Source organism: Acomys russatus, chromosome X (genome assembly GCF_903995435.1).
Source record: "Acomys russatus chromosome X, mAcoRus1.1, whole genome shotgun sequence".
NCBI classification, from domain to species: domain Eukaryota; kingdom Metazoa; phylum Chordata; class Mammalia; order Rodentia; family Muridae; genus Acomys; species Acomys russatus.
The window spans coordinates 51,267,627-51,295,249 of NC_067169.1; the positions used below are offsets into that span (position 1 = coordinate 51,267,627).

Here is a 27,623-nt window from a genome sequence, read left to right on the forward strand (position 1 = left end):
CTGAGTTCGATTCCTGGGACCTACATAAAAATGAAAAGAAAGAAATCACTCTACAAAGCTGTCCTCCAAACACACATACATACATGATAGGCACAATACAATAAATAATAATAGTAACAACTTTATAATACATTTGCTTTAAATTTTCTTGTAGCTCAACTGGTCAAGTGCTTGCGTAGCATGCACAAGGCTCCGCTTTAATCCCCAGCACCAAATAAACCAGGTATGACTGTACTCTGCAGGTGTAAGCATCACTCAGGAGGTGGAAACCCAGGATCTGAAGCTCAGCATCATCTGAGAACGTGGTCTTTACAAAACTAATTGGCACATATATTTAAAAGCAAAGAAACAAAATTTATTTTAAGAATGCAAAACTGATATACTAAAATACTATTATGGGGGGGGGCTGTAGTTCAGCTTGTGTGGGATGCACAAAGCACAGGGTTCAATCCCTAGCACCACACAAACCAAATGTGGTGGTACACTCTTATAATCTCAGCACATGGGGTCAGAAGTTAAAAGTCATCTTCCTTCGAAGGCAGCCTGGACTACATGAGAACCTGTGTGTGTGTGTGTGTGTGTGTGTGTGTGTGTGTGTGTGTGTGTCTGTATCACGTAACCAAAGCGTTGAGATATTTTATTACACATTTTTAAATTGTGTCATCGAAATCTAACGTGTAGTTTACTTTTACAACACATCTCAATTTAAAATAGATACATCTGAGCACCTATTAAGCAGAGCCATTCTGCAATGCTGGGCTGCTTTCTAAAGAGATCACTATGTTTTCCTATTCATATCACGACTCTGAGTAACTTCAGTATATGCAGAGTAGCTAAGATGGAGCCCAGTCACTCTGGTAAGGCAGTTAGATTTGTTATCCACCAGCTATTAATGCAGTGTGATCAATGCTGTATGCACACACAGAAGAAACTCTGACCCTGGGTAAAAGGCGAGGTGTACGGGCAAGTGTGACCTGGAAAGAAAGTGACAAGAAAGGAAGGCAGATGGGAGTTGGAAGTTTCCAAATGTTCCTGGTCAAAGAGAGAGGCTTCATAGCCCAAAGAGCATTCGAGTGGGTGGGGACAGAAGGCGGGGACAGAAAGGGAAACCCAGCGGGTGAGGAGCAACCGGGACCGGCGGGTAACGGACAGAAGGGGGCACCACTTACACTTCGCGACAGCTATGGCAAGCAGCCCTGTAAACTGAGAGAGAGTGGCCCCTGGCCATCAGGACTCTACTTGGAACTTGATTTGAGAAATAGGGTCCACGTCAGACCCTCCTAGCACCGCACCCACGTTCGCCCTCTCACGCTGGCTTGCGCTTAGAATTCAGTGCCGCCACTCCCGGGCCTCAGAGTCCTAAGAATGTGCTAATCCACTTCTGGCCATGCGGAGCCTATCTTCAGTAAAAACCGGACCTACAACTTTAAAACAAGCTGCCTGCTGAAAATGAGTCCATAAAAAACGGTTGCCAGAGCCAGCAAACTGCTATTCCCAGAAGTCATTTGGGACGCTTGTAACAAGCAACTGGCCAATAAGGTACTGTTTCCGGTGTCGTGAGAGCTTTTGGGCTCTTTAAGGAGTTTACCTTTGACTTCGGTCGGAATTCTTCCGGGTTTCTTTCGTCCACAAGATGGCAGCGTCTGAAGAGGAGTTACTGCTGCCGCGGCTTCCGGAGCTCTTTGACACCAGCAAAAAACTTCTGGAGGAAGTGGAAGTAGCGACCGAACCCACCGGCTCCCGAACAATCCAGGATAAGGTGTCCAAAGGACTGGACTTCCTTGAGAAGGCTGCGGGAATGTTACTGCAGCTTGATTTGTTCAGGTATGGGAAGAGGGCAGTAACCGCAGAGAACAAATAAGTAGTTAGCAAGGGTAGAGCCATTGCACATGAGTGGAAAGAACCTTTAAGGCTAAAGCCGCTTGGTTCCTGCTTGCGCACCCTGTGTGCATTCTTGCCATTGTCCACTTTTCTGAGATGGTTAATATCCCAGGACAATGCTCCCTAGTGTACGGCTGACTGCCTAGGACTTGGGTACACAAGCTCAGCCACTTTCTTTTAATCTGGCCAATGCTGTCTAGTGTGCACCACTCTGTCCCAGCCCTGTTCTTTCCCAGAAGCAAGGGCCACAGTTTAATGCTCAACCAGGCTTCACCGCCTCCTCTTTGCTCTTTCCAGCCGAAATGAAGATTTGGAAGAGGTTGCTTCCACCGACCTGAAGTACCTGATGGTGCCAGCGTTGCAAGGAGCTCTCACCATGAAACAAGTCAACCCCAGCAAGCGTCTAGATCATTTGCAGCGGGCTCGAGAACACTTCATAAATTTCTTAACTCAGTGTCATTGCTATCATGTGGCAGAGTTTCAGCTACCCCAAACCAAGAATAACTCAGCTGAAAATAATACTGCTAGCTCCTCCATGGCCTATCCAAATCTCGTTGCTATGGCATCTCAAAGACAGGCTAAAATAGAGAGGTGGGTCAATGGCTGTAATTTGAGGGCTGTAGTGCTGTTGGGGGTGCATGTGTGTGTGTGTGTGTGTGTGTGTGTGTGTGTACTACATAGTAGTATATGTCATTTTCTTGGTTCTTAATGAACATAGGCCCTGCTGAAAGCAAACTTTCCTCAATCTTGACAAGCCTTTGCCATTGTTGAGGGGGTTGGTACTAAAGTTTCTGGACCCCTGCCCCCTTAACACACACCTTATAGTGGTCAATAGTAGTAATAGTTGTTATCCTAACCATTAAGATTAGCAAAGTAGTTCCTAACTTTTTTCCATATCACTACCTGATTCTGCCTGTATGGAGTAAATATTTCAAAAGTACACAGTAGCTTTATATTACTTATTGAGCAATTCAGTTCAGAAGGCATACAGGCTGGGATGTACAACATCCTGAGTTAATCATAGCCCTGGTCTAGCATCCTGTAACCTTTGATGTTGTTTATTCTTAGTTTTAAAAAAAAATTCAATGATTGCTCAGTGTCTAAGAACAAAGTTAGGCCCTGGGGATACAGCCTGTTTGGGTGTTTGTATGAATGTGGGTGATCATTGTGCTCTGGTGAGGAAAAGCGGCAGTGTAAAATGGTATCTAGAGAGCTGCATGGGGAACACATAACCAATGAGGGAATGAGGGAGAAGAATAGGCTTCCTAGGAAAGGAGATTTCTGTTTTGAGGGATTTAAGACTGATAGGAATGTGAGCCTGAGGAAGAGAGCATTAGCCCACCAAAAGAATAGCATTAATAAAGCTACAGAGGCGTTAAATAAACAAGAGGTGGAATGCGGGTTGTATGGGAGGGGAGCAACAAAATAAGGCTAGAGCGAAATGGTAGTGGAGAGAGGGAAGGACTAATGAAGAACATTGCAGAGTTCACCTCAGAGAGAACTTAGGATATGAGGAAGGTAAGGAGCAAGCTTGGGAAGATGTTTGAATCCCAGGTCCATCGTTAAGTTACTCTGTGATTTGGGACAAATTACTTAGTTTCCCCAGGTGTAAAATGGAGATAGTAAGTACTCCTTCGTGGAGTATTTTGTGGGGGACCAATAGAGAAATACATATAAAGCTCTTGGCATAGTTCAGTAGCTAGCACAGTAAGTGTTCAGGGTCAGGTATAGTTATATGTTTGCGGCTGAAGTAAGATTGCAGAGTCAGAGCTCTGGGTTTGGGTTTCAGCTTTCCTCATAAGTCATTGGGCTTTAAGTAAGTTATTTAGCCTACCTAAGCCTCAGGTTCAGTCTTATGAGATTAAATAACAGTGGTACCTATCTAATATAGTTAGGAAGCATAAATTGACCTAGCACCCAGGAATAAATACTACAAATTGGGTTATAAAGAAAAATAAATAAATAGAAGGACAAGAAGTTGGGAGGGGGTTGGGATGCATCTGGGATGAGTTGGGAGTGACTATGAGCAAAACACACTGTACACAGTGTGTATGAAACTCTGAAATAATTAATAAAAATATATTTAACTTCTAAAGCGTAAACTAGGATGGGGAGAGCATAAATTCAGTACTGAGGCATGTTGAGCTTGAGGTAACCTATCTAAGTAGAGATGTCTGATACCATGAAGCTCAGAGATAAGGCTTGTGCTCTAGAGGGTTGAGAATTGGTTTATTCAACAAATTCTTACTAAGCCCCTCATGAATGCCAGGAGCTGTTCTAGGTGATAGAAAACCAGCCAAAGTCAACGTTGTCATGAAGCTTTGATTCCTGCAGATATAGACAATAAGCCGGTAAATAGATTCAAGCTAGCATACACAAGGCACCAAGTTTGATTCATTGTGCGTGTGCACATGCACACAGAGAGAGCAGGAGAGAGGAGGAGGAAGTTTTGAATTTGTCGAGTTCAGGTCCTAAGGGTATGAAGAACAAGGAAATGTAATTAGGGACCCATTAGTCGCAGTAAGTGACTGATACAGAGGAGAGTCCAGAATCCTCTCTTTGAAGCTGTGGCCTGCCCCTAGGCGTAGATCAGAAACAAAGATAGTCCAAATAATTACACTCAGAAAGACTGTAAGTGCCTGGAGTTACAGAGAAAGGCAAGGGAATGACAACATCTGGTTGGAGGACTAAGGAAAAGATTTCAGAACACAATGGCCTGTGAGATGAGTCTTGAAAGACCACTAAAAATAGAAACTATAGATTTCCTAAATGTGAAAGTAATGATATTCATTGTTGAAAATTTGCAAATCAAGAATATTTTTAAATCACAAATAAGTCTTAATCAGCCTTCATAGATGTCATTGTTAACATTCTGCTGTGTTTTCTTTCAGATATACAGTTATTTTAGTTAATAAATCATGAAGAATACTGTAAATACAGCTTTTTATCCTGTCTTTTAAAAACGAATATTGTGAGCATTTTCCTGTCATTTGAAACCATATTTGATGGTTTTGTAATATTCCATTCTATAGTTGTACCATAATCAAACTATTTCTGTCAATTATTTAGATACAGTTTTGCTTGCTTGCATTTTGGGGCGGGTTTATTTTTGGTTTTTGCTTTTTATTTTTTGTGTTTTTGTGTTGTTGATTTTTTTTTTTTTTTTTTGGCCTGGGGTGTGTGTGTGTGTGATTCTAAGTAATACTATGAACAAAACGTATGTACTGCTTTGGTTACTGTTTCCTTGGACTAGTTTCCTCTTTGAATATTTTAAGACTCTTGAGGTATGGCAACAGCGTTACCGTCCACAAGAACAAAGTCTTAAAATAGTTCCCCTTTCACACTACTGGATGTCAACACTAGAAAATCCCATTAGTCCAACAGAAAAAGCTATCTAACTTTGATTTCCATTTCCTTGGCTTGTAATCTTGATCTTTGAGCACTTGAAAAAACAAGCAAACAAACAAACAATGTGACAGGCGAGTTGTCAATGCTACCTTTATACTAATGTCCCTGGATTCCTGTGATGGTCCTATAATTCTTCGGACTGTGATTCTGACACCACTTATGGGTATTTCACAGATACTGGCTTTTTTTTTTCTATTTCTTCCTTTTCCTTTTCTGTTGTGGTGGTAGGGATTGATTCCAGGGCCTCGTGCATACAAGGGAAGCACTCTACATCTCCAACTCAAACCCTTGGCTTTTCACTCCAAGTATGCCCACATACCCAGGTCTTCACTATTTCAGTAAGTGCACTGCCATTCGCCTGGCTTTGTAAGAGGTAACCTTACAGAGGTAACCTTACATGAGTTAGCTTTAGCATGTACCTTTTTTTTTTCTTTCCTGAAAGTTGTCATTTAGTCCCTTAGCCAGGCCTGTCACTTCTAGCAACAAAAGATATCTTATCCTGTTGCCTTCCATCTCCATTAGCACGCTTTGGTCTAAGCCATCAGTACCTCCCAACCTTAGGTAGCCAAGCCCCTGTGTAATCTGATGTCTGTTTCTCCAGTTTCATCACATGTCATTCTGCACTTGTTCATTGGACCCTATCTACAATGGCTGCCTCCCAGTTCTTTGAACAGACCAGTTCCTTCCTTCTTTGTATGTGCTGTTCTCTTTGTATTAAACTTTCTCCATATGGCCAATTCTTTATTGCTTAGGTCTCCAGCTTAAATGTTAATTCTTTAGAGATCCCTTTCCACACCGATCTTTTTGAGTCTATCATTCTCTTTTTCCCCCTTCACATTTGCTTGCTTCATGGCATGTAGCTCATGTGCAATTATGTCATGTGTCCATCTCAGGTTTTTTTCCTCTCCTATAAGAATGTGTGCTCTATAAGAGTAGGGGCCATTTCTCTCTTGTGCACTGCGGTATGCCTAGCTCAGGGCCTGGCATGTACAAAGCGCCCCAACAATGTCTACTGCTGACAAATCGGTGGAACAACATGAGCATATCCCAAGCAGAAGTAGATTCAAGTATGTCCAGGGAATAGATGTGAGTCTGGTTTCACAGAAGCTCTAAAAGAAGTATGAGCAGAGGTCTACATGAGGGGCTGTGTGTAGAATACTGGAAGGAAACAGTTGGGCCACAAGTTAACAGCAGTCCCACTGGAATGAAACGGTAAGAGGGAACTTAAAGTCATCACAGATACTACTCTTGAAAAAAATCATTTATGTGACTAGAAAAGTTATTCAGGGCAAACTTGGCAGCTAAATGATAGAGTGCTTGCCTTGAGTGCTTGAGGGCCTGGGCTCAATCTCTCATACTGCAAACACTTCCCCCTCCCCCAATGATTCAGACTCTTACTTTCTGTAACTCTTTCTATTCATGACTCTAGATACTGAGACTATCCTAAATAAAACACCTAAATGGTATGTCTTCTCTCTTACCTGCTTCCCCGTGCATGTTCTCTTAATCTTCTTTGAGGACTAAGTGTGAGTGTGGTAGAATAACACCGCTTCCATTCTTTTAACAGAAATGAAAGTAGAAGTTGGGTAAGTAATAAGACTTAGTGGATTTAGGTTCTTAAGTGACAACTAGATAGCCACTTCATAAACAAATGGAAATACACAGCTAAGACTTTGTGTTGTGACTGGTGCGAAAAAATAAAATTAGGATCTCTCTACTTTGGTGAGTATAGATGTGTTTTCCAAGGGAAAAACATGTGGAGAAAAAAAAAAAAAAAAAAAAACTAAGAATTCAGCCTTGAGCCAAATTGGGAGAGAAAAGGGAAGGAAATAACAGCCAGAAGAGACCCATCCAAGTACAAATAGAAGAATTTACAAAAGCAAAGTGTATATCCATTCTGAGGCTTCTCCCTACATACCCGCCTGCCAAACACATCCCTTGCCACATACTTTAATTCATGCTGTTTAGCATAGTATAACTGTTTCAGTGTCTAGACATGGAACTTCTTAAGGTAAGAGGCCTTGACTAGTAGTGTATTGGTATTCCAATTGTATCTCATGGTATCCAGCCCAGTAATTGGATCATACATAAAGCATAGAGGTATCTGGAGAGACAGAGTAGTATTCCAAAAGCTAGAAGCAATACAACACTGTAAAAATTGATTCTTTGGAATCAGACCATTTTGGGGTAACTAACTTCTGCCACTTAACAGATGGGGCATGGTCTGTCCCCATCCCCTCCCCAAGCTCAGTTTTCTCATCCGCTAGCAATGTTGGTATTGCTATTTACTAAGAACTTTCTTGTGCATTTTTCTCCATTTGATCCTCTAACAGCTCCATGAAGTGGATCCACATTATAAATATATGGGAATGCATTTTTCAAATTGACTTGACCAAAATTGCAACACTAGTAAATGGTCAGGCTAGAATTGAAACTATTCCTTCTAAAGCCTAGAAGAATGGTCACTTGAAGGGGTACAAAGTAAGTTGCAGGAAGGTATTCTGGGCAGTGGGAGACAAGAATAGTGAAAACTCACAGCTCTGAGTAACGAAGGCAGGTAACTGACAGGCCTGAAACAAGTAGGGAGTAGATTGATAAAAAGCAGGATAAAATGATAGATGAGGAATGGAGGAAAGTTGAAGCAGAGATTTGAAGGTAGAGGGAAATTTAGTGTTTTAACTGCCTGGCCATCAGGCAAGCATGATGCTAGCCTGTACTCTCCATAAAAGATACCCATGTCTGATAATAGATGTTTGTGGGGGCCCAATTGATACAGACTTGTAATTCCTTGGCACTGTAACTCTTGGAAACAGTACAAGGAAACTTCCAAGTCAGGGTGGTTATAGGGATAAGGAATTCTAAGGCAATAGTTGGTCCACCCTGGGGAGCCTAGAACACTGATCTAGTCTAGTCTAGGACAGTGGTTGTCAGTCTGTCTTTCAGAGTCTTATGGCTCCACTACTGTGTTGAGTAATGTTGGGAGCCTTCCTTTAATTTTACCACAGCATGTTTTTGTTTTGTTTTGTTTTGTTTTTTGGTCTTTTTGTATATTTATTTTTATTTTTATTTATTTTTGCTTTTTTGTATATTCAAGTTCTCATATGAAAACAGTTCCTTTTCTGAGAAAAGTTTTTGTATGGTTTTTGGTTTTCTGATTTGTTTTATTTTTTAAGCCACTGGCCTGAAAGAACAGGTGCTGAAGAGCCAGGAGTCTAAAAGATGGCAAGAGCTAAGTCCCAGAAGCAAGGACATAGAAAAGAAAGAACGGAGCAGAGAGTGCATGAATTGAACGATCATGCAGAAGCAGAAAACCCAACCAACTTTACTTAGTGGACCACTAGACGCACCCAGAACTTACCCTGGAGAATATGCATCCTAAGACCCTTGTGTGTTGTTTTCCTGTGGCATAGGCACTTCCATGGAACAGGATGAGTAGCCAGTTGTGGAACCAATTAAACAGTCTCAAGTAGTTTTGTACAAAGTAGCATTCCTGAGCTAGGAACTGACCTTTGTATTCTTTTACCCAGAAGGCTACATATGGTGATATTGTAACAATTTGTAACATACAAGATTCCTTCTTGTTGAGTTAAAGAAGAGTAACTGTCTACAGTGCAGTGTTCCTTGACTTTGGAATAAAACCTCTTCTTGGCAAAATAAGCTGGAAAAGAACAGCAAAGGGGTGGGAAAATGAGAGAAGAGGAAGAAGGCATGCATGCAGAGGAAGGAAAGAAGAGACTGCATCTGCATAGAGTTGTGTATAAACTTTGAGGAATTCAAGGACCACCCCCTCACCTTAAATGCTGCATCGGCTTGAAGCTCAGACAGACCTTTTCTAGGGACCCTGCGGAAGAGCTTCCTATTGTGGAAGTGCAGAGTGGGGCTTCCAGGCAGAGGGATTTTGGTAGACTTTTCTTGGCAACTGTGGCATTTTTCTTGGCTCCTGTTTGTTGCAAGCCTTCATATCCAACGCGTTGCCTGTTTCGTATTTTAAATGCATCCATCTCTTGCCACCTGCACTGCTGTTGCCCTGTTTCTTAGGACCATCATTACCTACAGTTACGCTGCTATCTTCCTTCCTTCCCCTGCTTTCTGTCTCTTGCGGACACTCCTCCATGTGCATTTGCTTTTCCCTCTTTCACTACTTTTCTGGATGTCAAGATGACTCCCTGCCTTCCTTTCTTGATGGCTTTGCTCAGGCCTCTTTAGAAGGGTTGCTTCTGCTCACTTTGTATATACTAGCATGCCTACTTCCACACTATTGCTCTATCCACTCACCGTGCTTTTTGCTGTTTCATAGCATGTATCCTCAGCCGATTTATCATCTGTTCCTTTTGATCTGTCTTCCTTCACTAGAATGAAAGCTGCCTGAAAGCAAGGACTGTCTCTTATAAACTTCCTGTAGCACTAAAAGTGCTTCTCATACTCTGGAAAGGATTGACAGGTGAATGATAGATAGTGGATATGAATGGTAGGTACTCAAAATGCATCCTGGACATGGCAGCTGGGACCATGGAAACTTAAAACTAGGTAGAGATGAGTCAGAAGATCCACTTCAGGAATATTTTGTATGAAAGAAAAAAAAAAAAAAAGATGACCAGCTTTCCAGCAGTTTCATAAGGAAGTCCTGCATTGCTGGCAGGGAAACCGTGACCTCTAAGGTTTTGGCATTCCTTGAAGATGCAACGTGGGAGTGGAGGACTTACAGGACGCACTCTGTGGCCCTGATGGCCAAATGACCAGAGCGTCTCATCCCAAAAGATGATAGGTCTTACTGAGATCACGATATGCCTAGGCCCTTTTTGGCTTTGCAGTCTGGGGATTGGCTCTGGATTATAGAAACTATTCCTAGAGTATAGACTCTGTTTCCAAGGTAGGATTTATCATACATACTGCCTGGACATCTGCAAAGGCAGACCTTACTATAGCCTTCTTTTGAAGAAATCTGTATTTTTAAGTTCATGGGTAATGCTTTTCTGTGGAACAGATACAAGCAGAAGAAGGAGGTGGAGCATAGGTTGTCTGCGCTGAAATCTGCTGTGGAAAGTGGTCAAGCAGATGATGAGCGTGTTCGCGAATACTACCTCCTTCACCTTCGGAGGTGGATTGGTATCAGCTTAGAAGAGATTGAGAGCATTGACCAGGAAATAAAGATCCTGAAAGAAAAGGACTCTCCAAGAGAGGTAAGCCTGTCTTGCCCACACAGCAGTGGAAAGCTGCCACCAGAAGTTTGAACATTCTGCAGGAGAGAAAGCAAATGAAAATTCGTAGCTGGGTATAGTGGTTCCCAGTTAATTCCAGCTACTCCGGAGGCTGAGGCAGAAGGATCACAAGCTTGAGGTCTGTCTGAGCTACATAGTGAGTTCAAAGCCAAAGGAGTGACTCGAGATTAAAAAAAAAAATCTCAAAAATTATAAAACCCAGGAAAAGTAGCTCTGATGGAGAACTTGTCCAGCATGGACAGAGCCCTCACTTTAATCCTCAGCACTGCAAAAACCACGTCTTTGCAAGTATCCATAAAAGTATTGTACACATTTGGATAAGTGGAGAAAGGCTGGTGGTTCACCAAAGTAGCTTTCTGGCTCAGTATAGCAACCTTTCTGAGATTTTAGTCTACGGCACTTAGTAGTAACTGGCTGGTATGGGGGAAATACTTTTCCTTAACATTTGAATTGGCTTGGACTGTGAAAAGAAGAGGGAAGGGGGCCTTTCAGTCTACTTACTTGTAGAAAAGGGAAAGAATGGATTAGAATGGGTAAGACAAGCAGGCCTGTGGGGAGTGGAGGAGGAGAGAAAGAGCAACGAGGAAGACGAAGCACAAGAGCAGGCAATGTGTTTAGGCTGGGGAAAGACTTACAACTTAGCCGTACACAGTTGCGCTCGCAGACCAGTGCAGCACCCAGGTAGGAGACTGCAGCATGGGCATCTTCATATACAGAATGCCCAGAAGACTAAAAAAAAAAAAAAAATCTTACAGAAGCGCTTTAGAGTGTCTTTGAACATCCTAGCCCTGTTCCAGAGCTACTTCAAAAGAATATATGCTCTGTTGCCACTTGCTCCTTGGTACAGGATACAACATGAATTGACTTCATCAGCTACTACAGTAATTGATTCGAATCCTGGCACAACTGCTTCTTTAATTTGGCTTGTCCTAATGAGCCTGGGAGCTCTTACCTGAGGGAAACGCCAACCTGGTCCTCCATGTTAGATCAAAGAGGGAACTTTTACTACTCCATGGTCATAAGGCCCCTTGGAGCATTTGTCCAGATGAATGCTTTTCTAGCATTTTGAGGAGTCCTTCTAGCATTCTTCTGAGTCCTTCTCTGTCCCTGCTTTGTTAAGTGTAAATAGTTTTGTTTTGTTTGGTTGGTTTTTTTTTTTAATCTCATGTGGGATAAAGATGGGCTCTGGCAGTGATGAGGTGAAAATCAAATGAGCACCTTCTATTTAACCATCCTTTGTTCCAGCATGCCTTATGTACCTCTTTATAAAAGCCCCTTGTCTGTTCTCACTTGCTTTACAGATGGACATCAACTTCTAAAATACCCTAGAGGTTTCTGAAAATTAGCAGCATAATTACACTGGAGAGGGCTTTTGGAAGAAAGCTCTTAGATCTTTCCCACAGAAGGTCAGACTGGAGGACTGTGCTTCAGACTCAGCTTAAGGGCTTTATGTGGAACTTGGCTTTAGAACGTCCTTCTTTAGATGGGGCTATTTTGAAGCTATGTAGTTTTTTTCTTGTGATAAGAAGTTTCCTGAGAGCACCTGCTCCCTTTCCTTTTAGCAAAGTACTTGACACCCCTCAAGACTGATATATAAAAGGAGCCATCAAGATGGCTGATGACCTGAGTCTGTTCCCCAAAAGCCACATGATGGAAAACAAGAACTGACTCCTGCAAATCGTCCTCTGACCTTAACTCCCTAACAAGAAAAAAAAAAATGTACACAAAAGGTATAGGACTTGATCACTGATAAGAGAAAGGGAGTACTTTTGAACCCAGGGCCTTTTCTGCACCAGAAGACTTGAAAGCCTGTGTAATAAAATGGGTAAAATGGCAAATGCACCTCTAAAATTAATTTTCTTCTTAGGAATCAACTTCCCACTCATCTCTTCCAGAGAAGCCTCCAATGAAACCCTTCATACTCACTCGGAACAAGGCACAAGCCAAGTAGGTAGTGCTACAGCCTGACCTGCCTTTGCAGCCTCGGTTTTGATGGTTCCATACAATGCTTGAGTAAAATGCAAAATGGACATTTTTGCAAAGTCATGGCTTCAGCTGTGAATGGTGCTCTTTCAGCAAAGAGACTAAAGCTTCCCTGATACTTTCCCCACGTCTGTCCTGAGAGATTCCCTTCACATCAAACTTTAAAACAAGCAGGTAATACAGAAAGAAATCAGGGGAGCGCATGCAGACTTGCATGTTTTCCAGGTGTTTTCCTGTTACTGACACTCCTCCTTTCTTCGTGAGCAGTTCTCAGGGGGATGTAGCTGCTTACCCATGATTTAATTCTGAGCTGTTGATGCTATCACGGGCTCACAGGAAAGTAGTCTCCACTTTCAGAACCGTCAGCTGTTAATTGCCAATTCACAGTCACCGTGGAGTGCTGGCCCTTGGGCTTGCTTATTGGGAGATGACCCTGGGCTGTCTACCCTCTCCCTCTCATGAACACTCTTTGACTTTACTGCTTCCTTCCGGATGCCCCTTTTTCTGCATTTCTGGAGAAGTTTGTACAAGTCCTCAAAAGTTTGTCATGTAGGGGTTTGACAATGACACAGATACCTGCCTCCTCATTAAGGACGAAAGAGGCTGTCCAATATTACTATATTTGTCTAGTTGTCTAAATTAAATGTGGTTTTTGCAGAGTATTTGGAGCTGGTTATCCAAGCCTGGCAACTATGACGGTGAGTGACTGGTATGAACAGCATCAGAAATACGGAGCACTGCCAGATCGGGGAATAGCCAAGCCGGCATCAGGTATGAAGCAGTGGGAGGAAAATGGTTGTAGTGCTGGTTCCTTATGCCTTCACACAATTAAAACCACAGCAGAGGTAGTCTAAACAAAAAGTTTGACAGAAACCATCTAGTCAGTGTCATTTTACCATGAAACAAGTAGTAGCTGCTTCTGAGCAGGGTCCTTTTGATCTCTCCAATTATGACATGAAAACAGCAGCCTCGCGTAGCAAAATAAAAAACCCACTTGTGGCAATGACAGAGTAGAGTATGTCATGCTGGTCCCTAGACACCCAAATATTATAAAAAAAACACAATTCCCTACATGTACTGAAAGTGACCGGAAACAGACCACACTTTGAAGGAGAGAAGGGAACTTAAAATTCCTTGAGAGCAGGAATTTTAATGGTGTATGTTCTCTGTGCCCAGTTTGATGGTTAGGCTGTAGTAGTTTGGTACTGGAAAGCGTCTTTAAAGGGGAAAGTAAAGAGCAGTATGCATTACGTAGCAGAAAAATAGTCACAGAGAGCCCTGGGGTGAGCAATGCACTTTCTGCCACTTAACAGATGAGACATTGTCTTCCCCACTCAGCCTCAGTTTTTTTGTCTCCTTTGACTCTCTTAATTATTTGAAGGGAGCATCCTTATCTCCATTTGAAGATGGAGAAATGGTCTCTAAGAAGTGACTTGCCCTGCTTTAGCAAATACAGTGGCCAGGCTAGGATTTAAATTTAAGCCTTCAAATTTCTAGTTTAGTGCTGCTTCCAATAGCATGGGGGTAAAACAAAAACAAAAACAGTGGCCATTTGAAAGAAGTCCTTTAAAAAAAAAAAAAAAAAAAAATTTTATATATATATATATATGTTCTGCCTGCATGTACACGTGCAAGCCAGAAGAGGGCATCAGATCCCAGTATAGATGGTTGTGAGCCATTATGCAATTGCCTGGAATTGAACTCAGGACCTCTGGAAGAGCACACATTGACCCATCTCTACAGCCCCAGATGCTCTGTCTTTTGTTTGTTTGTTTTTGTTTGTTTGGTTGGTTTTTTGTTTTCTTTTGTTTTGTTTTTTAATAGCTTTTCATCTGTAGGCATGCTGTACCTTCAGGACATAGAATAATTAAAACTCATATAGAAATTTGTAGATTTATTGGCTGAGGAATAGGAGAACTGAAATTAAGTTGACCATTGCGACTTCAAAGTGATGGGGGATGTCCTAGAGAGGAAAGAACCACACAGGAGGAGCCCTAATTAACTAGACACATCAACTGTTTATTAATGCAAGAAAGATAAGTGGGCATTTTGGTTTCATGGTTTTCTAAAATTAAAAGTCACTCTTCTTTAAAGGATAGAAATAATTCCAAATCTCCATAATGCAGATGTGTCTCAACTTAGCACATAGCTATCTCTTGATTAACTCCCCCATGGTATATTAAAAATAGACTGTAAAGGATAGTTTTAAGAGCTAGGAAGATAGCTCACCAGGTAACACTAACATTGCCACACGAACATCAGAACTGAAGTTCAGATGCCTAGCGCCCTTGTAAATGCTGTGTGGATGTGGTAGTCTGCTTATAATCTCAGCTTTCAGGAGGAAAAGGTGGGGTCCACAGAATAAGCTAGTGAGCCAGACTAGCTGAAACAGTGAGCTCTGGGCTAAAATGAAAGGCCTCACTCTGGTATATAACGTGGAACAGTACAATCTACCTTTGGCTTATTACATGCACATATGTGTACACATACCACATACATGTAAAAACGCCTTTAGTACATAATCCACTAAACAGCACAGCTTAGCAGTACAGAACACAATGGAGCAGAATTAAACTTTTTTTTTTCTTACAACACCTTTTTTTTTAATGTAACCATGGGTCTATGTATATATAAAGTAAGTATACTTGTACCATTAAGATGGAGCAGCAGGTAAAGGTGCCTGCTGCCAAGCCTAACAGCCTGGCATTCATCCCCATGACCCGTGGTGGAGAGTCAATTCATAAGTTTCCTCTGACCTCACAAGCATGATGTGGTATGTGTGCTCTCGTATATGTATATATACACTGATAAATAATTTAAAATTTATTTTAAAAGATTTTTGTTTTTACTATATGTGCCTGTGTGGGGATGTGTGTTTTCCATGCAAAAATGAGGACCTGATTTCAATCCCCATAACTCATGTTTTTAAAAAAGGCAGGCTTGGTGGGGTATACCCTGAAATTCCAGTTCTGGGGAGACAGAAGGAATGCCTGAAGCTCACTACTGAGCCACTCTAGCCAAATTAGCAGATTCCATGTCCATTTGAAAACTATAAGGTAGCGAGCAATTCAAGAAGATACTCAGTGTTGACCTCTGATCTCTGCACACAGGCACACACATTCCCCACACAGGAAATTTTGAAAGCATATAGAAATAAAGTGCAGAGAGACCAAAGACAGGGCTTCTTGTTGGCTTCTCATTGGCAACAGTAGGAGCCAGAGACAGCTGAGTATATTAAAATGGGAAATTGTCACCCTATTAAATGAAATGAGGACATGGCTGCTCCAAATTCTGGTTGAGGAGGTTTTTATTGTAGATATAAGGGAGAATACAGCCAGAGGCATCCAGAAGAGTCCCAAGCAGGAGAGAAGGTAGTAAACTAAAGAGGACCAGCAGACTGGACCAGGCCATAGAGGAGAGAGAGAAACCTTCACACACATATTCATGTACACACACACAGACACACACACACACACAGACACACACACACACACACACACACACACACACACAGACAGACAAGCCATAGACTGATACAAAATATTTTTAAAGATATATATGATAAAGGACTATTACCCAAAATATTCTCATAAGATTTAGTAATTAGAAAACGAACAGCTAGATGGAAAAAAAAAAACCCAAAAATATCTTAGACACTTCACTAAATAAGATATGCAGATGCTCCACATCATGATACTGGGATAATGTAGATTAAAACAATGAGATGCCACTACTCATCCATTGGAATGGCCAAATTCAGAACACCTTAAATGTAAACGGAACAGACCGTCAAATAACAGTACCAAGGGTTAATGATCTTAGTACAACTGCCTACGATTGATAGGAAGTTATGTTGTGTAAGCATATGAAAAATAGATTATCAAAACTGAAAAGAATTTAAAATGGTGTACTATATTAACAGCTAGAGCGGATATTAGATGAAGCAGGTGGCAAGAGAAAAGGGTAGCTAAGAATATCATTTTGATTGATAAAAAGGGGCAGTTGCCCAGGAAGACCCATGAATTGTAACTTTGTTAAGTACCTGTTACAAGCCTGAAAATGCAGGAAGATAAAATTAAATGGAGAAATAGACAAGCTTACTGCTGCAGCTGGTGTTATATTTGAAGTCTACGTGTGGAAGCATGATCCCCAGTACAGCAGCTAGAGCTTTGGGGAGGGAATGGATGCTGGAGTCTTTGACTTCATCAGTTGGTAGGTTCATAATCTGATGGGCTGTTAGTAAGTGAATAGACACTTAGGAGGAGGGGGCCTTATTGAAGGGGGTAGGTCCTTGAGGGCTCCTTCTCTGAGGCTTCTTCTTTGCTCCTTGGCTGCCATGAAACAAATAGCTTTGTCCCAGCACATGCTTCTCACTATGATGGTCAGCCTCACCTTGAGCACACAGTTATGTATGAAGAATTGGAGCCAGGAGCCAAAACAAAGCTTACCTCCAATGGTTTTCTCCCAGCTATATTGTTAGGAGAGGGAGGCTGACTTACACAATTGGAAATTTGAATATTTCTTTTAGTGATTTATAGAATTATGCTTATCAATAAAGCTATAGAAAACTCTGATCAACCCTGCCAGTCATCCTACACTATTTGGCATTTATAGAACTATGCCTAACAACAGCAAAATAAACATTTTCAAGGACACATGGCACAGTCAACATATAGTAGGACATCATAAGTTTCAGAAATTGAAATCACAGTGAATGTGTTCTCAGATCATCACATACCTGGGATATCCCCCAAAGTAACACATGAGCAGTGCCCAAGCCAAAGGAAAATCACAATGGAAGAGCACCAGACTCTGGGGAATGCAGTGAGAGCTCTGCTGAGTGGGAAATAGGTAGAATGTTGAAAGCACAATGCTGGCAGGTAGGGTGCTGGGCAATAAAACCAGCGACCTGAAAGCCTACTTCAGTAAGTTGGAAGAGAAGAAAACAAAAAGTAAGTCAAAATGAAGGAAACAAAAAAAGATGGGAAACCTAAGAGAGTTGATGGAGGTTCCACAAAAGTTGAATACAGGGATACTTCTATGACCTCATGGTTTCACATCTTAGTATAGACCAGGGGTTTCTCTACCTTCCTAATGCCATGAACTTTTAATACAGTTCCTCGTGTTGTGGTGACCCCCCAACCATAAATTATTTCATTGCTACTTCATAACTGTAACTTTGCTACTGTTATGAATCATAATGTAAATATATGATGTGTGAACCCCTAATGGGGGGATCACAACCCATAGATTGAGAACCACTGGTAAAATCTGCCAAAGGAAGAGACAGTGCCCATAGAGTAACTCTAAAGCCGTAGAATCATTGTTTCTAACGGTGCACTGTGCATACAGTATACTTGAATGCACATACATACCAGAATGAATAGTAAGTTTGGGTATATTCGTATGAGCTGCCATGTAAGGTTAAACTGACTGTCGTCCTTCAACTGTAAGTAACAAATCTAGCTGAAGCATAGCTAATTATGTGTGGGAAAGCCAAGCACAAAGGCATATCTACTGTGTGAGTTCACTCACATAATGTTCAGAAACCAGTGAAAAATGTTATACGTGCTGATTAAAAGCCAGTATAGTATTTGCCTTTAGTGGTGGGTTAGAAATGTAGTTGGACCTGAGGGAGCTTTTGTGAAGTTAGCAGTACTTTGTATTTCTGTCTGGGTACCAATTACACAGATGTGTTTTATATATGTGACAATTCATTGAGCTACACTCACATTTTTCACTTTTCTACATGTGTTTATACTTCAATGAAAGTACAAAATAAACTTGTACAGTATTTATAATACAGATAGATGACAGTAAAGCCGTGGAAAGATAAGGAAAGGCAGATCATTGATGTTGCACATCAGCAGGTTACTAGCATCTCTGCAAGAGACACTGGGAACTAACTTCCTGGAAAAGCCAGTAGTAAAGAGTTTCAAAATAGCATATTTGGTAATGACTGCAGTGAGTCCAGTTTATAAAAAGCACTTGAAGCCCAGTGCGATGGCGCACGCCTGTAATCCCAGCACTCGGGAGGCAGAGGCAGGCAATCTCTGTGAGTTCGAGGCCAGCCTGGTCTACAGTATGAATCCAAGACACCCAGGGCTGTTGCACAGAGAAACCCTGTCCCCATCACACACACACACACACACACACACACACACACACACACACACACACACGAATCCAAGACACCCAGGGCTGTTACACAGAGAAACCCTGTCCCCATCACACACACACACACACACACATACACGAATCCAAGACACCCAGGGCTGTTACACAGAGAAACCCTGTCCCCATCACACACACACACGAATCCAAGACACCCAGGGCTGTTACACAGAGAAACCCTGTCCCCATCTCACACACACACACATACACACACACACACACACACACACATACACATGAATCCAAGACACCCAGGGCTGTTACACAGAGAAACCCTTTCCCCATCACACACACACACACACACACACACACACACACACACACACACACATGAATCCAAGACACCCAGGGCTGTTACACAGAGAAACCCTTTCCCCATCACACACACACACACACACACACACACACACACACACACACACATGAATCCAAGACACCCAGGGCTGTTACACAGAGAAACCCTTTCCCCATCTCACACACACACACACACACACACACACACACACATGAATCCAAGACACCCAGGGCTGTTACACAGAGAAACCCTGTCCCCATCACACACACACACACATACACACGCATGCACGCACGTGCACGCACACACACACAAAAGCAGCACTTGAAACTAGGGGAGGTTTTGCTATCCAATAAAATCCAAGCAAGTGAAAAGCACCCATGATTAGACAATCTAAAAGGAATAGAATGGTCCGGCCTGTAATGCACTCTGGGGCCCCGGGGCAGGGGCCCACAGGACTTTTCAAGTAGTACCCCCCAAGACATTTTAAAATATTATTTAAAGCTTGTTCTTTTGTTTTTGTTTTGCTCTATTTTGTGTTGCTACAAGTAAAATGAAAATTAGGAGGGAAGCAATACAGAAGAAAGAGAAGGGTCATGTAAAAGTGAGAGTGAAGCAGAGCAGTTCCGTTCTGCAGATGCCATTCTTCTCTGGTGTGTGCGAAAGCAGCAGAATAACCACTTTGAATCACAAGCCTTTCTAAAAATTCAGAAAAACTTCACACAAAAAAATTAGCAGTAGATTGTGATGATGGTTGGCAAACCATGAATATACTTGTGTGATATGTGGAATGAATTTCAGAATTATAAGGAAAATTGCCAAGGCCAAATCTCACACAAAGTGAAGGGGTTAAAAGAGGTATTTGCAAGCACTCCAGAAGGAAAAGCTAACAAAAGGCAGGAGTGGTAGTAATGCCTTAGCATTTGGGAGGTGCAGAGAGGACCAGAGTACAAAGTCATCCTCCACTACACACAGTGTTCCAGGTCAGCGTAGGCTATGGCACCCTGTCTTAAAACACAACAGAGCAAACAAAAAGCAAAAAAAAAAACATGAAATAATATTTTCAAATGAGTCGGAAAATATTTGAAAAATAGCAGAGACCACAGAGGGGCAATCTGGTAGGGTAGGGGGACCTAGAAAGGCTCAAATAGGAGCAATGAAAAATGAATAAAAACTAAAAAGGCCTTACCAGGTTAAAAAGAAAAAAGAAAAAAAATCAATGACAACACTGAGGAAATGAATGTGGAGAAAAGAAAATGTGGTCAATATTAAATTGTATGAAAAAAGAATTTAAATATTTTTAAGCAAGGAAAAATATAAACTATAGAGACTGATAAAGATGGTTTTTTATTAAATGACAAATATTAAAGACAGCAAAAAGAGCTGCCATATGGATAATGGGGTTATCTAAACAAGAAAATCGAGGCAAGAAGGGAAATTGAATAGAAGGCGAGGTGTGGTGGCTCACACTTGTAAGGCTAACATTCAGGCTACATAGGAAGTTTAAGGCCACCCTACAGAACATAGACCCTGACTCAATAAACAAGCAAAAAAATCAAATAAATAAATAAGAACTAAAATAGGAAAACTTGAGTTTTTTACCCAGAATGAATAAGAATAATTTGAATAAAATGACTAGGTTTAAAAAATTAAATCTCATAAATATCTCAATATTTTGTAAGTGATTTACTTCTGAAGGAAAAGAAGTCTTACTTGCCTTTGAGCTATGATATACTTCATGCTGTGAGAAAATAAAGTAGCAAAGATTTAAGACTCTCAAAGAGGAAAAATAGGAGCCAAGAGCACTGTATCTTTTAAAAAGCTTTTAAAAAACTAACAAAAAAGTATTAAAGGTACAGGTAGTTTTCAAAATCCAGGAACTAAGAACTACCATTTCTGTGATCCCTCCCTGAAGAATTTTCTAGAAAATGAGATTCAAACAACCGCAGTGGTAGGGAGACATTGGTGGTGACTGAAGAACAGTTATTTGCAGAGCCAAGACTGACTGAGTATTAAGAGGGAGTGAATATTTAATACTTACAGGCGTGGAAATGTGCACATATAATGCAACCATTTTTTAAAATGAATAAGAAAAATGTATGCAAAGAAATCTTTAATGATCCTCAGTGATTATGTTGGTGGCAGTGTTAGTGTAATTACTCAAGACTGTACGATATAAGAGAGTGTAAATAAGTAATTGTCTGATATTCTTAGTTCCCTGCCTTTGAGAACTAGAGCTTTTGGTGTGTAATAACATAGATATAAGTCAAAAGAGTTTCAATTTAAAAAGGAAGCAACAGCAATACTATAGCCCTGCAATGAACATGTGAAAACACATATTTCATCATAAATGCACAGACCTTTGCTTTAGCAACTGAAAAGACCAGAAACAAAGAGAAGTACTAAGTAATAAGAGACTAGCCTAATTATGGCATTGAAATATCATTCCCAGCCTGTCCTGTAATTCTAGCTTTCTGGGGGCAGGAGGTAAAGACCAGTCTGGTCTACACAGTGGGATGTTATGAAAAAACAAAAGAAACGACAAAACAATTCTATTAAAAGAAAGCAGACTATCTTAGAGAAATAAAATAGCCTTTCCTAGTTCTGAAGGGAAGTAGTCCAGATAAACGTAGATCATGTGCTGAGAAATTTCGGGAAGCTTTCATTCTCACTAGCCAGTTTGACCTCAGAAAGGATAACTGGGGATCAGGAAAGTAGCTCAGTGATAGAGCTCCTGCTTAGTATGCGCAGTGCCCTCTGCACCCCCCAACCCCAGGGTCACAAGGAGAAGAAATTGGGGTTACAAGTGGAGCTCAGCTAACAGAGCACCTGCTTCATGTTTATGAAGCTTTGAGTTCATTCTCCAGCAACACACACACACACACACACACACACACACAAGTCCATTTAACAACCAAACCTTTCTTTTTTTAAGATTTATTTATTTTATTTATTGCATATGAGTGCTTTATCTGCAGAAGAGAGCATCAGATCACATTATAGATGGTTGTGAGCCACCATGTGGTTGCTGGGAATTGAACTCAGGACCTCTGGAAGAGCAGGCGGTGCTCTTAACCACTGAGCCATCTCTCCAGCCCCAACCAAACCTTTCTTTACCAAAGTTGTTACTGGATTCTTAGTTGACATAGAAAAATTGTACAAATGTGTGGGTGTCATGGAATGTTTCAGTATACATATATATGGTATAATGTTTTCAAATCAGGATAAATATAGCTGTCTCCACAAGCATTGTTTTCACTTAATTAAAAATAAAAATAAAAATAGAAGTGTCATATGATCTAGCAGTCCCACTGCTGGGCAGATATCCAAAAGAAAACAGTCAAAATTGTTGGGCTTCACATATGCTAGGTAAGCACTCTACATTGAGCTCAACAGCCAGACCTCTAGCTTTTCTTAGTACATTACCACTAATTGCAGCGGAAGTGTAACTTAGTACCCACTGACCACCCTTCCATCCCTCTCTCCCTCTCCCATACTGTGTCCAGCCTCTGGTAACCACTATTCTACTCTTCAACTTCCGTGCTCTCCACTGTTTTAGATGTGATGTATGAGTAAGCTCGTGCAATACTTTTCCTTTCTGTGCCTGGCTTGTCTCACTTAATGCTCCCCAGTTCCATCCATGTCACCTCAAATGACAAGACACTCATCCTTTCTAAGTCTTTGAATAGTGTTCCTTTCTGTATTTGGAACACATTTTCTTTATCCATTCTTCAGATGATGGACACGTAGGTTTATTGCACTTTTTATATTATGAATGAACATAGGAATGCGAATGTCTCCTTGGCAGACTTATGTCACTTCTTTTGGATATTTGCCCAGTAGTGGGATTGCTAGATCATATGGTAGTTCTGCTTTTAATTTTTAAGTAACTTCCGTTCTTTTTTCCTTAGTGACTATACTAATTAATAACCCCACCAACAATGAACCAGGGTTCTTTTTACTCACATTCTTTCTAGAACTCGGTTTTCCCTTTTTCATAATAAGCACTCTAACTGAAGCTCTCATTGTGCTTTTAGTTTATGTTTCCCTAATAATGTTAACTATTTCTTATTTATTGGTCATTTGCATGTCTTCTTTTGAGAAATGTCTACTTAGGTCTAGTGCCCATTTTTAAATTAGATTATTTGGAGGGTTTCATTTGGATTTTTTGCTATTAAATTTTTCAGAGTTCCTTATGTATTCTGGATATATACCCCCTTATTATATTACATGTAGACTTTTCTTCAAGCTTGTAGGTTATCTCTTTACTATTGATTTTTTTTTTTTTTTTTTTTTTTTTTTTTTTTTTTTTTTTTTGCTGTACAGTCTGAGGTAATCCCATTTGTCTATTTTTTGTTTTGTTTTCAATGCTATGGAAGGTCTTCTCTAAAAAGTCTTTAAAGGCCAGCAAGATGGCTCATCCCATAAGGGCATTTGCCATACAAGACTGATGAACTCTTGAGTTCAGTTACCATAATCTACATGGTGGTAGAAGAAAAACACCCCCTACAAGTTGTTGTTTTTGTGAGAAGCCTCTCTACTCACTAACACACTAAGTAAATAAATAAACAAAATATAAAAACAAAGAAATCAATTTTAAAATCCCTGCCTCATCCAATGTTTGAAGTGATTTTTTCCTATCTTTTCTTCTAGTTATTTCAGATTTTCAGTCTGATATTTATCTATTTTTAGTACATCTTTGTAACGGAAAGATAGAGGTCTAGTTTTATTCTTCTGCATGTAGACAGCCCATTTTTCCCATACCATTTACTGAAGACTCTTCGCCAGGTGTGTTCCTAGCATTTTTGTTGAAGACCTGTTGGCCATAGGTTCTTGAATTTCTTCTAGGATCTCTTCTTCTTCTTTTTTTTTTCTTTTCATAGTTAAGTTTTATATAGATGAAGGAGAGTTTTACAGGTCAGTCTGAATCACAAAGGAAAAAATAAATGAACAAACCAACACAGAAAAGAAGCTAAACTTGGTGACAACAATTCACATAGTATCTCAGCATAACTGACTGACTGCAGTCCTTTTAAACAACACAATTCATAAATATGCACCAGAGTGAATTTCCAGTAAAGCTACACTTAAGGAGTGATCTGACTACCACTATTTAAACTGCAAGCTTCTTCAGGTTCAAGGAATACTATGAGCAATCTGTTTACTTCATTCCTTCAGTCTGTGTATCTGTTGTTAAGTCATTACCATGCTGGTTTGGGGTGTATGAATGTGTGTGTGTGTGTGTGTGTGTGTGTGTGTATCTTTGTGTGTATTATATGTGTTTTGTGGGTAGATGTGCATCTTAGTGGAGGCCAGAGGTTGATATCAGGCATCAAGTATCTTCTTCAATTGTTCTTTAGATTTTTTGAAAGATTTATTTATTATGTATCCAGTGCTCTGCATGCATGTACACTTGCAGGCCAGAAGAGGGCATCAGATCACATTATAGACGGTTGTGAACCACCATGTGGTTGTTGGGAATTGAACTCAGGACCTTTGGAAGGGCAGTCAGTGCTCCTAACCTCTGAGCCATCTCTCCAGCCCCTTGTTCTTTATTTTTTCAGACATCAATTTGACTAGGCTGGCTTGCCAATGAGCACCAGAGATCAGCCTGTTTCTACCTCCCCATTGCTGAAAATCCAGTCATGCAGTGTTGTGTCAGTCAGTGCTAGGGACCTGAACTCATGTCCTCATGCTTGTGCAGCTAGCACTTTCTAAGCTTTCTCCTCAGCCCCAAAGCATGCATGTCTTTCTCAGAAACTTTTGTGGGTGTTGTGTTATTGAAATATGAGCTGAGATGAATGTAAAGAAGATTATTTAATGCAAATTACTAGCAAATTGAAGATCTGCAGTAATTAAATTCCAACTCTCGTGAAAAATTTATCAAAGAATCTAAAATTCGCAAATAGCACACAAATCAAGTATCAGAGTGAATAAGACTGTCCATGGCACCATCTCTGTCATTTGATTCTCAGACATGGTTGACAGTGTAAGAATTCTATAATAGTCAAGAAAAAATTAAATGCATAGAAAGGTTGTATGACTATAAAATAGGAAGTTGGGGCTGGCACATTAAGAACACTCACTGCTCTCGCAGAAGATCCAGGTTTAGTTCCCAGTTCCTGGGGCGTGGCTCACAACAACTTATTGTAACTCCAGTTCTGGGGGATCTGATGCCCTCTTCTGTCCTCTGCAGGCTTCTATTACTCATAAACTCTTATAAACATGCTTATACCTAATTTCTTTAAGCTTAAAAGAGTGAATAAAGCAAATTGGTGATGAAATAAGTCGCCTGTAATGCCACATCCTTGGAGAGTCACAAATCATATTTTTTTTAACTTCAGTGATTTGGGATTTTTATTGATTAGAGTTTTTATTGTTAGCGGTGGGTAGGATTGTCATGGGGGGGGGGATTATTTGGGGCTTTGTTTGTTTTGGTGTAGGGATTTTTGGCCATTTAGCAAGGATTGTTTCCCAAAGTAGAATCCATTTGTGGAAGACACCTCTATGATTTTGGCTTCTGGGAAAACTTCTGGAGGCATCGTTAGTTTCTCCCATTGCATAGCATGTAATGTATTCAATAATAGGCATGCTCTACCCATTTCTGCCATGCCTGGGCAGCTGGCTGTGCTCTCTTCTCACTGTCTGTGCTTGTGTTCAGAGCAAAGCTGAGTTCCCTAACATTTATTTGCATTTCCTCAATTTTGTTTCTCCTTTTTCTCATTTTCCTCTGTTAGCTGATTTCCAAAGAGGAGCTCAGCAGCAGGAAGATCAAGAACAAAAGGATGAAGAGAGTGAAGAAAAAACTTTGCATGGAATGCGAGAATGGGATGACTGGAAAGACACCCATCCCAGGGGCTATGGCAACCGACAGAATATGGGCTAATCTTTCCAAAAGGCAAAAGGACAACGTGGTGCATACCTTCACACCAAGAACAACCTCAGGAGGGTGCAGTGAAGGCAGCCATGTGGAGTCTTGCTTTGCATTCGATAGTTTCAAATAATTGCTTGTACCCTAGGTAATGACCAATGAATTTTTGTTTGGCTTTATTAATCTCATCATGGTGTATCCTGATTTCTTAAGTGGTCAGTAAAGAACACTAAGAAATGCCTCTATATAATCAACAATACTATGAATTGATTCTCTTTAAACTATAATAAAATCCCCTCTATTATGTGGGCCTGTGCACAAATGTAGGTATCAGCTGGTTTGTTGTTTGTGATAAGCAGCAGGGTTCAGCTGTGGGTCTCTTGAGTGTCTGGAAATCCTTGTCATCTGCCTTCATTCTGAGCAGGAATTGCCCAACATCTGAACTGCCCAGATTTTTCTCCTTCCCACTAGGTGTGGTAATGAGCCCTGTGAGCAACACCCACGTTATACAAGAGATGGCAGAAAGGTTTCAGAAATGAGAGCTGCGGATGAAGGGACCCTTAAAAAATTAGTCTCATGAGCATGTTGGCTCTTGCCAGGAATCTCAGCATGTGAGAGGTAGAAGGAAGAAGCTCAGAAGTTCAAGGTCATCCTTAACTACGTCATGAATTCTAGGCCAGCTACATGAAACTCTATATAAATAAAAAGCCTCTGTTCTAAAAGTCCTACCTACCTAGTCCTAGCAGTGGCCAAGAAGAATGGGAGTACTAGAGAGAGGCTCTTAAGAATCATCCTTTATCCTTACATGAACATTAGTAAGCCTTAAGGCAGCCACCTCCAACCACATCAGATGGTCTCCCTGTCTATGTGGTTCCATGCCTGGCACGGTAGGAATATATGCCTCTGTTATTTGCCTGTTTAGCACACTCTTGCCAATTAGATGAGTAAATGTGGAGAAAGGGGATGGCAGCACTCATGACACTAAAAGTATCAACTTTCTGGGATAGAAGGGTTGGTACCCTCAAAGAGCAGCCGATGATCTGCTCAGAGAGCATCCTTTTGTTCTGTGGCTCCGGTCCACTTGGTTTCCTTTGAAGAGGAAGATGACTCAGCCCTCCTATTCTAGCTCCTGCAGCCTAGCTGAGGAGAAGCTCTGCAGAGACTCAGTTCCCTCTTGTTTATGGGGTGGGAGGTAGAGGGCTGTCAGGTGCTGAGGAGGAGGTTGTTTCGTGGGTGGTGACAGCAAGAAGGTTACCAATAATATATTTGTATACTGCCTAATAAAGGATCCGTCTCCCCCTCACTGAGGCTCCTGAAACTGGTAGAGCATGGGTGAAATTTCCTACAGAGATAGAAGCAGTGTTCTCAGCCCTCCTCCAGTTGTTGCCAGGGCTACCTCCATCCTGAGCTTTGTCTTCTGCCCTTAGAACCCCCACCCTGCACTTTATTTACAAACTGGCCAGCTTGAGTTGCCCCTTGGTCTGAATCCTTTTAAGATCACACTTTCTGTACCATCCAACTTTATTAAGCCTCTGCACATGTGGAGACCCAAGAGGCAGATCACACAAAGTGGACCAGTGGAACCTGTGTGAGCTCATGTAGTAAAAACCCAAAAGTGTCTGTTTTCCGTGGCTGTAGAGAGGTTGACTCCTAGGTCTGGGATGATTATGTGGATAATGGCCACCACTGTAACTAAGTCCAGCAATTGGCAAATAAGGCTTTCATGTTGGTACCTGTCCACTAGGAAGGGAGAGGAAATGGGCAGGTAACAGGCCCTTAATATGAAGTACTG

The 27,623-nt window shown here is 41.1% G+C and overlaps 1 protein-coding gene across 1 annotated transcript; it reads left to right on the forward strand.

The window, feature by feature from the left end:
* The first annotated feature begins 1,586 nt into the window (after positions 1 to 1,586).
* Positions 1,587 to 26,175, forward strand: Igbp1 (immunoglobulin binding protein 1). The gene is made up of 6 exons (XM_051140903.1): positions 1,587 to 1,824; positions 2,179 to 2,472; positions 10,274 to 10,469; positions 12,376 to 12,455; positions 13,150 to 13,262; positions 25,698 to 26,175. The coding sequence occupies exons 1-6, from the start codon at positions 1,634 to 1,636 to the stop codon at positions 25,844 to 25,846; spliced, it is 1,023 nt and encodes a 340-aa protein (XP_050996860.1). The 5' UTR covers positions 1,587 to 1,633; the 3' UTR covers positions 25,847 to 26,175.
* Positions 26,176 to 27,623: the final 1,448 nt, after the last annotated feature.

What these genes read in the sequence shown, in the direction of transcription:
- Igbp1 (XM_051140903.1), top strand. Translation starts at nt 1,634, where the DNA reads ATGGCAGCGTCTGAAGAGGAGTTACTGCTGCCGCGGCTTCCGGAGCTC. An exon ending in CGGAACAAGGCACAAGCCAA is followed by an intron (nt 12,456 to 13,149) that starts GTAGGTAGTGCT and finishes TGGTTTTTGCAG; the next exon opens with AGTATTTGGAGCTGGTTATC. An exon ending in AATAGCCAAGCCGGCATCAG is followed by an intron (nt 13,263 to 25,697) that starts GTATGAAGCAGT and finishes TTCCTCTGTTAG; the next exon opens with CTGATTTCCAAAGAGGAGCT.